The sequence below is a fragment of the Sardina pilchardus genome, chromosome 14, assembly GCF_963854185.1.
Source record: "Sardina pilchardus chromosome 14, fSarPil1.1, whole genome shotgun sequence".
Lineage (NCBI taxonomy): Eukaryota > Metazoa > Chordata > Actinopteri > Clupeiformes > Clupeidae > Sardina > Sardina pilchardus.
The window spans coordinates 15,806,048-15,816,540 of NC_085007.1; the positions used below are offsets into that span (position 1 = coordinate 15,806,048).

At 40.8% G+C, this 10,493-nt stretch overlaps 1 protein-coding gene across 1 annotated transcript; it reads left to right on the forward strand.

Annotated features, from left to right (window-relative positions):
• Positions 1–390: 390 nt before the first annotated feature.
• On the forward strand, positions 391–10,157 carry LOC134101442 (GRAM domain-containing protein 2B-like). The gene is made up of 14 exons (XM_062555122.1): positions 391–526; positions 1,400–1,525; positions 2,491–2,578; positions 3,320–3,389; positions 3,675–3,778; positions 3,939–4,034; positions 4,242–4,313; positions 4,505–4,585; positions 4,818–4,929; positions 6,437–6,550; positions 6,668–6,761; positions 6,944–7,048; positions 7,708–7,792; positions 9,028–10,157. The coding sequence occupies exons 1-14, from the start codon at positions 426–428 to the stop codon at positions 9,064–9,066; spliced, it is 1,287 nt and encodes a 428-aa protein (XP_062411106.1). The 5' UTR covers positions 391–425; the 3' UTR covers positions 9,067–10,157.
• The last annotated feature ends 336 nt before the right edge of the window (positions 10,158–10,493 follow it).

Below are 10,493 nucleotides of genomic sequence, written 5' to 3' on the forward strand. Positions count from 1 at the left end.
CCTCACAGTGACGCACGATGTGAGCTCACTTGACAAAAAGTAGGCTAGTCTAGTCCTCTACAACAAAATAACATCATTAAATAAACGACAAGTTAGTATAATTAGACGTCAAATGGAAATATCTGTCGTCAAATAACAGTCGAATAAATTAAAAGGCCTGACAGCCTATTTAAAATAAAAAATAAACAACTATCTAAAACTGTACCCTGGTAGCCTGCTGGACTGACAGGCATTTCCATTCTGTGTTTATCCCCTCCCCTTTTCCATGTCAATGCAGCTTCCTGGGTAGGCCAGAACCTCCTTCCCAAATTTAACCCCTTGGGCGACTGGAGTTTCTACTTCATCCAAGTTTGTTAGCTACTTACTTTCTTAGCGGAGAGAAGAGAGACAGTCGAGGGAGGCGACTTCAAGCAGTCCCTCGCGAAATGGTGTTGATGGTAGAACAACCAGAACGAGCTCTTACTCCGCTATCTACGCCAGAAGTAATCAAGACTGTGAAGAAAGATGCGAGGACATTTCAACCCAAGTAAGTTCGGAGAAAGCTATTTAACTGCAAGCGGCCCCATACATACAACAACGGCCTGGTTAGCCAACTAAGCTAACTAGCTAACTATTTCTATTGTTAAAAATTCATGTTCTTATCTCAAGAGACATTGGACTTTTATAGCTGTCTCCCTTGCATCTGATGAAATCGTGTATTGGTTGTGAAATACTTGGTTGCATGACGCTAATGTTACCTACCTGGTTATTTGGAGTAAAATAGGAATTGCAAACTTTCTTGCACAGACAAACAACGTTACCTTAAGCTGTGCATCCATGTTATTTTTCTCTGTTGAATATGATAACTTTGACACACTTTAACTTTGCACTTTTCCATCATTTACAAGAGGCGGATTACTTTCACTTTACCTTTTTCTTTTTCGAAAGCTCGAGACGCGTGGCATCTTTTCTCTTTCGTCAGACCCGAACGCTTTAGTTTTGAATTAATTAACAACACAAGCTGTAATTCCAATGTCATCTCAGTGCAAATAACTAAAACATCTTAGAATTGAACATTTCTAAGCATCTATATGTTTTATGTAATTCATGTTATGTATATGTCAACACATAGTACAAATAAACAAACAAACTTGAGGAGGCATTTTGCATGTTAAATTGTTCTTGCATGTTAGGGAGTGTTGGGAAAGGTATGCATCCATTTCTAATAAGCAGTGTTATTTAAATAGGCCATTGGTTCCCACTTCCAAATGAGTTACTCATGGTGTGATGTTTGTTGACAAACCACTTTTCTTTTCTTTGCTTTCAGTAGTGTTTCATTGACACTTGTTTTTAGCAGCAATTAGTCTCCACATTCCTCTTGAATGGTCTGAAACTTTTCCCTTCTGCCTGAACTTTTCAGCTCAGAAGCCGAGAATGGCGAGGACAAGCACAGGAGAGTCGGGAGGATGGCCGTGGAGACTCCCCTGTCCCTGGACACCCCAGAGTCCGATGTTTCGGAGAGCAAGAAAAAGCCTCCGCTTATGAGGTACGTGTCTAGACCTGAGGAAAATTTAGCTTTCTCTCCAGCAGCCCAACGCATCCATTCCCAGGCCACCAGCTGGCACAGGGCCAGCTCCTCTATTTACCTGTTATACACAGAAGCCAGTCAACCGTGCTCACACTGAACTGACCGGAGGGTAGTCAACGTGGCCATAAAAGCCGGGCAAGCAAATATGTTTCAACAGCAACTAATTGCGGTGTCCTTCCAGTAACTTCCACTGAGATACCTGGTAGACTCTATAAAACATCCTCAAGCGTGTGTCAGGGGATGGCAATTAGATTTCACTGTTTACTTTTGACGGTGATCTGGAGGTACACGGCAGCCGTTTGTGTATACCTGCGCAAAGCCGCTTGGAGTGTGTTTGTTTACAAACTCCCACGTCACTGTCCAAACACTATGCCTTGTTGGTTCAGTTTAGGCAGGGAGTGGTAGAACACTCACAAATAAACACACATAGACTGACCTATTCTGGGGCCCACCATGTCTGAATCAGGTCTCAATACTGACCTAGTTCTGTAACACTGACCGCAATGTTGTTCAATGTTCAAAAGAAATATTGTAGGTAAAGGAAATTAGCTCAAATTTGCAAATGTGTCTACTCTCATCATTAGTCATGATTTTAGATGGTAGTATGTTTTAGGGTGTTTGTCTTGTGCTGCCACACATACGTCTGGATATTTGCATGCAGTCAAATTGTACAACTTCAGAGATTCACAAAAGGCGCCGCATTAGGTGGCATTGTGATATCCCACTGTTTTGCACTCTACATTCTGTGCCGGACATTTTGATGTTTCCCTTTTTGAGCCTCTTTTGAAGTCCACGGTCAGAAAAAGGCTTTGCTCTACATTCGGTGCCGGAAATTTAGATGTTTCTCTTTTTGAGCCTCTTTTGAAGTCCACGGTCAGAAAAAGGCTTTGCTCCATGCAGGTTTCCTCTGTTTATTTTCGCAGGTTCAAGCCCGTGGACCAACTCTCCCCACTGCAAAGTCCAAGCGACAGCGAAACAAAGTTGGAGAGGAAAAAGTCCCAGTCCTCACAGGTTTGTTTGTGTCCATGCTGCTACAGGATCCTATTTTAGATCATTAGGCCTGACTCTTCCTCCAACCTTTCAAGCGTTTGCACAAAAGACGCTGTAGATATGTGCGTCATAGGTTGCACAGGAGTTCTATTACAGAATGGAATAGCTGCCACAACAATTGTTTTGGAGTTGTACATGTATGAGGAGTCATTTGGTACACCTTTTCTTTCATATTTTTTTATTTGTTGATGTTTCTTCATATACTTCTAAGAAGAGATGACAGAGTAACAGACTTATCCCCTGATGTGTGTTTGTTTTGTGTTAGCGCATATGCCGTGTGTAAGGTTTCGATTTACAACAGTTATTTATGACCAGTGTGCTTGGCAAACCTTTTGTATAATTATAGCGCATGTGCTGGTGACTCCCAGTGGAAAGTCGCATGCCTCGCACAGCACAGACGCAATGTCATTTTTCCACCTGTAGTCTTTTCCAAGGGGAGTGAATAGGTGTGGGATTATTGAGGCGTTCAGATGGTGAAGTAATTTGCCTACCCTGAAGGTTTTTTTTGCCCCTGTTGTAAGCAAACTGGCAGGTGTAGCCTCTCACCATTGGTCGAAGTTGTCCTAACTTCTACAAGCCATTTCACTTACAACTTTACAATGATGTAGTAAATTATTAACCTCCACTGGGTCATGAATAGCATTTGTAGAGAATAAAGAGCACTTTAAAGACCGTTAACAATCACTGTTTATTTCTTTGTAGTTTTCCAAAGCCAATGCACAGTATCACAAAATTTTCAAGGAAATCAGCAAAGATGAAATTCTCAAACAAAGTAAGTGACCTTTAACCCCCTTTAGTATAATACTTTTCTATTGATTAGCTAGCATAGACAGACTTTTTAAAATAGTCATTCAAAATCAGTTATTTAATTAGCTTTCATTAGGCTTTTTAAAGATATCCGTAATTGAATCTAATGTAAGGACTGTTCCAGTGAATAATGAATAGAGGAACTGAATAGCCCACCGTTGTTTCCTGAGCTGGATAATATTTTGATGTGTGTTGATAAGAATGCTGCTCTGCTCTGCACAGCATCATAATGTCTGCTGTTTGTCCTCAGGTTACACTTGTGCCTTGCAAAAAGACATCCTTTATCAGGGCAGACTGTTTGTGTCTGATAACTGGATCTGTTTTCATTCCAAAGTCTTTGGCCGAGATACCAAGGTAATTCGGCCTTTTCCTTCCAGTCCTCAAAGCCCTTGTTTACATGTCTTTTTTACCTGAACCTTGTTTGTTCTTCTGGCATTTTCCACTTTTCATGTGGTAGTGTTATGTCATGCAGAGATATGTTACTGAAGTGTTTGTCTGATTTCTTGGTCATCAGATCATCATTCCTGTACTCACAGTAACTCATATTAAGAAGTCAAAAACCGCCATATTGGTGCCTAATGCCATTGTGATCTCCACCACTAATAAAATGGTGAGTAGCTGTCGGCTATGAATTGAAGTCACCAAAATTCTCTGCGTAATGTTATGTTATTTGTGAATTGATGTGGCGGTATGATTTTGCTGTGCTTTTAAAATGTGCTTAAAATGTGCTTCAAGCTATATTTTTATAGTCATGTTTGTATTTCAGTGTTGGTTATATGATTATTTAGAACTTTATATATGTTGTGTTGTATTTCAGCATGTGTTTGTATCATTCCTGTCACGTGATGCCACCTATAAGGTTCTGAAATCAATCTGTATACACCTAGAAGTGAGTATCATACTATCAGTTATGCAACATTGAATACACATTTGTTTACTTTCTGCTTCATGAAGAACTTTAAAAAGGTACATTAACAACTGTTCTGAGGTGCCCATTCTTTCTTTCTGTCTGTTACTGTTACATCACACCGATATTTATGTCTTTTTGAGATTGGTCTTTTTCATGATTTGCGTTCACAGGCAGAGAATATAGGCTGCAGTCCTGTAACTTCGTCGGCTGAGAACAGCTTCAGAGCTGAGTGTCCGTCCTCACTTCCTCTGGTAAGTGTTAGTATTAACTTCTCTTCCTTAACAAGATACTTCTTCAAACCCTGGAATAACTAACCAAGTTCTTACTTACTAAGTAGGCGTAACTCACTATGTGAGTGAGGGTTATTTGCCTTGCAAATTAGTAGCACAGCATCTCCTCTTGTATTAGAGTGTGGTCATCGCAAAACATGTTAATTTGGCTTCCTTGTTTCCTGTGCTTGTGCGCGTGTGTATGTGTGGTCAGGATTTCTCTGCTGAGTTCTCCGATTTAGATGGTGTCGTACGACAAAGAAGACATGACATGCTTGAAAGCAGCAGTTCTGGCTCACAGACGCCCGACTATGAGAAAATGGCAGGTGGGTGGAACTGAACACTGGAAACTGGCATCATGACGATCTGCTTTTTGTTACACTTCCAGACATTTCAGAAGAAAATCTGATATGCTCCTCAGAGTTATTCAAGTGATGAAATCATATTGATGAATCAGTTCATAGGAAAAAAACTAGCCTCAAGCATTAGAGATTGTTGTAGGACTTATAGTGTATATGGTTGCAGCTCATTTGCTAGTATTTTAAAGGAATATTCCGCCATTTTTGGAAATACGCTCATTTTCCACCTCCCCTCGAGCAAAACAATCGATATTTACCTTGTTCCCGTTCATCCAGCCATTCTGTGAGTCTGGCGATACAACTTTTTGCTTCAGCCTAGCATAGATCATTGAATTGGATTAGACCATTAGCTTCTCGCCTGCTAGCTTCATGTTTAAAAGTGACTAAGATTTCTGGTAATTTTTCCATTTAAAACGTGTCTACTCTCAAGTTAAAAAGTGCAGTAAGACCAACTGAAAATGAAACCTGCTGTTTTTCTAGGCTGATTTGACATGGAACTACACTCTCATCTGGCGTAATAATCAAGGCAACTTGCAGACTACTGGCACTACTACTGCTTGTTGTCTATGGGGACTATTTTCAGGTGCTGCGTACGATATTACTGCGCCTATGGTACGTTTGCAAGTTGCCTTGATTATTACGCCAGATGAGAGTGTAGTTCCATGTCAAATCAGCCTAGAAAAACGCCAGGTTTAATTTTCAGTTGGTCTTATTGCACTTTCTAACTTGAGAGGAGACACATTTTAAATGGGAAAATTACCAGAAATCTTAGTCACTTTTAAACATGAAGCTAGCAGGCGAGAAGCTAATGGTCTAATCCGATTCAATGATCTATGCTAGGCTGAAGCTAAAAGTTGTATCGCCAGACTCACAGAATGGCTGGATGAACGGGAACAAGGTAAATATCGATTGTTTTGCTCGAGGGAAGGTGGAAAATGAGCGAATTAACAAAAATGGCGGAATATCCCTTTAACACAAGTAAAATGATGTTTATTTTAAAACAGGCTTGACTTTGGGCAAATAAAAAAAACAAAACATGGAAATCGTATGAAACAATGACACTGTAGCTGCATATTCACCTGGGTTCTTTTGACCACACGATACTGCCAGCCATTGAGTTGCATGGTGTTCAACCTCACAATCCTGCCAACCGTTAAGAGATGATATAAATAACCCTAAGCTAATGAGTGATGCGTTGGAGCATGAGTGTTATTACATTGTGTGCGCTCACACAACACACAGTCCATTCTGTGCGTGAGATCATAGTTAATATAAACACCAGCCTTTTGTGTACAGTCTTCTATTTGCTCATCCATCCTTGTTCAGCGGAACCAATTTCTTTGTTTAAACGGAACTATTTGTGTGTGGTGTGTGTGGTGTGTGTGGTGTGTGTGTGGTGTGTGTGGTGTGTGTGGTGTGTGTGGTGTGTGTGGGTGTGTGCGTGTGTGCGTGCGCATGTGTGTGTGCACTTCAGAGTTCCCCAGCCTTCCGGAGAACTTCCTGAACGTGGTGAAGAATGGCGAGGTATCGGTTCATGCTGACGTTCACCTCCAGGCGCCCGGCGTGCGCCATGGGACTCAGCCCAACGGTGAGTAATCATTTTCCGTGCCACTTAGCGCTCGACGTGGTCGCGCCACCACCTGCGGAAATTTCCACTGTTTGTGTTTGGTCATTTACATACGTTCACTCTTTGTCTTTGCCGCAGGCACCGCCAGCAAGCCTGTCCAGGGAGACGTTCACCAAGACAAGCCGTCACAGCCGTTGTCTCTCAACACTCTTCTGCTCATTTATATGTTGCTGTGAGTGTTGCCTTTTGTTCAAAGTCGCCCGTGTCAAAAATAGTCAATTTGTCACCTGTCTGACATGCCCAAACTTGCGAAGAGGTGTTGGCCTAAATCTTGTAACAACATGTAGATGAATTGAGTTTTTTTGTTTTTTTTTAATACAACAACTTGTACTCTGCTATTGTTTTTCTTTACAGAGTGTGCATCCTTGTCCTGTCGTCATGTTACATGGCCTTTAAGATTGTCGTTCTGGAACAGAAGCTCAACTCCCTGGGCTCGGTCGGAGAGTATCAACACAATGAGTAAGCTCGTCTTTTCCCCAAGGGTGCCGTTGGAGAGGTTGAGCCAAAAAAATTGACACACATAAGGTCAACCCGGGCACTGGACTTTGAGTCCGTTCCCAGATAGTCTTATTGCTGACGGTAACACTTTATTGAAATTGCAATCCATCCCTCCCTCTCCCTGGTCCTTCACATATGAAGGATCAAGAACTCATATCCTGTTGGTACAGTGTGCCTTTTGTTGTGGATTATCTGGGGTAAGAAATACCTCAGAGGGATATCAGGAGACTTCACCCGACTAGCCTTACAAAGTCACATGGAACAAAAACCGCAGAAATAATGAATGGTCAGCTAGATGCAAATTCTTACAGTGTAGCTTTCTTTTTCGTGTGTGTGTGGTGGGGTTTGTCTTGGTCACAAATAATCAGTGTGCTTTTGAGTAACTGTTCGTTGTTTCTTTTTCATATGCTCTCTCTAAGACAAGAAATGTACTGTTCAACTTTGTCACAATGACCTAGGCCCAAAGCACAAAATGTGCTTAGAATTATGCATTATGCATTTTTTTGTGCCGGTTCAAATGCCATTTTCTTTCTTCAGTCAGGCAGGCAGGCAAGCCATTAGAAGCATTTTTCCCCAATCCATCTTCAATCACAATGCAATTTGTCACTTTGTGTTTCCAGGAATGCTGTACATCACCGCCCACACTCTGAGGTCAATGCAGAGATGTACGGAGAGTTGTCCACAAACCTCTTCAAACTCGAAAAGGTAAGAAGCAGTAAAACGAGAAGAACTAGAAAAGCATTCGGAGAGCGCAGATCTCTGCCAAGCGAAAACATAACTCCTGGATCCAGACGGTGATACGGATCACTCCCAAAATATTAAATTGTTTCTTCCTTGGGTCATATCAGACCTTTCCTGACATTTTCCTAGAAATCCATCCATAACTTTTTAAGTTATCTGGGGAACAAACAGACAAACAAACAGACAAACAAACAAACAAACCCCTTAGACAAATCACATCCTTGGCGGAGGTAACGAAAAGTTGTATGCTCCCTGATAGACCCAGCTGTCATCACTGGTGAACAATTTGAACAATTATGGCGGAGTCTTCCTTGTGCCACACCTAAATAGCTCCATTCGACTTGCCGAGTGAAGGGAGATCTTTATGTGCCCTTCACTTTTACCATTGTTCCCTTAGTGTTCGCTACCTTCGTTAGATCTTCCTCAGAGGAAGATCCCACTGGAGGATCGAAACGTTGCCTTTTATGTATTAAAATAAAAAGTGTATTTTGGAGCTTTTGGAGTGTTTATGGATGGTAGAGCAAGGTGATATGTGATAGATTGGTCCGCACACTGGGTATAAGCTCCAAAATACACTTTTTATTTTAGTACATAAAAGGCAACGTTTCGATCCTCCACTGTGCCCAGTGTGCAGACCAATCTATCACATTGTCTACCGCTTTTGTCCGGCACCTGGGTTATTGTTACTGTGGATGTGCGCACCTCAACCAAACGCCTGGTAGAGCAAGGCTATCATATAGACCTCAAGGCCATGGCTGATCCTCTGAATGTCGTCATGGATGCATATCTGCCAAAGATGTAACGTGTGGGTAATCAGCACTGTAGTCACACTATCCTGCAATTTTTAAAGCATTTAAGTGAGCACCTCCTCTTAATGCCGTTTGTCGGTGAGGTCATTAGTAATGGCAACGGCTCCATTCCTGAATATGGCTTAAGCAATTACTGCAGAGAGGTATTAGACATGCATAACAGTAACTGCTAGACTTGCCAAGGAGCTAACCATAGACTAAGAACAGGATAAGCCTCACTGCTTAAACATTTATGGGAGCTGTTCTCTCGACTGAATAACAGCTGTGAGGCCAACTCATTGTCTGCTGGTCGCGGCTGATAAATGGTCGCGCTGATAAATGAACGCCGGTCAAGTGTTGTGTCAAGTTCCCAGTTGATTTTCCTATAATCACTTCCTTGTGTGCCCCCAGATTCAAAGAAACCTACGAAAGCTCCTAGAGGAAACCTGAAATACTTGATATCGCCTGTGAACTTCTTTGCAAAAAAAACCTGGCGGAGAACCATGCAAAGGCCAAACAAGTCTTTTGAACGAAGAGCATCCTCTGTTGTGCAATATGCAGAATATTCTGTCTTTCTACTCAGGACCGCGCAACACTTTGCATTTTTCACAACGTATTTCATGGCTGGTAGAAGAACAGAAGATGTAAGCTTTACTCACAGTTCTGTAATTGGACTGTGCTTGGGTGTATAAATTGGTCCCAAGGACCTGCAATTTTCACATTTCATATACATATGGTCAAATCACAAAGACCTGCTGTTCATATTTATCTTTGTTACATATTTCAGATGACAAAATATTTATAGTTTGCTTAAGATCCTCTAATGATGCTTTAAGCAGCCTCCAAGTAGTTTACAGGTGCCTCGCTTTTGGTTGAAGACAGCATTCAATTATGTGGTACTTAATAGATACATTGTTGGGGTGACTTTTTAAATTGTCATTTTGTTTTTCAGATTAATTAATTCTTTAGTCTAACATTTTACAAAACTAATGGGATGTTAGTCTCACCAGGTCAATACTAATGTGTTGCTATAATATTGTAATTATTGTCTATACTAATGTTCATGTGGGTCTTAAGTTTCAAAAGGGAAAAAAAATCTGTAGTTTAAGCATTGCCAAAACACAGGCCTGTAATTCCCCCTAGTGGTAGAAACACATTTGAGCCTAGAGACTGAAAAAAAAAATGTTTTGAGAAAAGAAATTTAAATGTTAGAATTGAATTGATAAATTGTACCTGTAAATTATTGTCTGTCTTAAAGTTCCTTGGCTGCACTAGATTTGAAGATTAATTAAATTTGTAATCTTGACTAAAACGGAAAACAAAAGTCAGAGCCAGATATTACAAATGTCAAAAGAAAAGCACTATTGTATTTCAGAATTTTTTTTCCTGGAGATAAAATGTGTCAAATTTGCACCTCGACTGATTTTTATGTATATAAATATATGTAAAGACTTTTGTCATGTGTTACAGATTTGCAAGTAATTGTCTGATAGGGGTAGAGTGTAATTTAAGTATGGCTAAATAAAAGTGTTGTCAAAGTGTCAACTGACCTATTTGTGTCTATTCTACTTCTATTTGCCTGTAGCCTGGCTATCACCAAACCAAGTTCAGTCTTTAAGATTGAACATTATGATGCGTCTGCTCTTTATTTTCTACACAATGCACATAGTTCAAATGACTGTATGCAATTAGATAGCCCTTCAACCAATCAGACCAACGATCCGGGTGCACCAGGTGGATAAGCCAGTTTGTAATTGGTCCCAACAGATTTGTAACAGAAGTGGTAGAAGATGTTTCCAGCCCAGGGCAAAATCAAATCGCCAGCAGATCAGGCTGGATACCAGACAATCATTTCTCACTTGGTGTTAAATATTCAC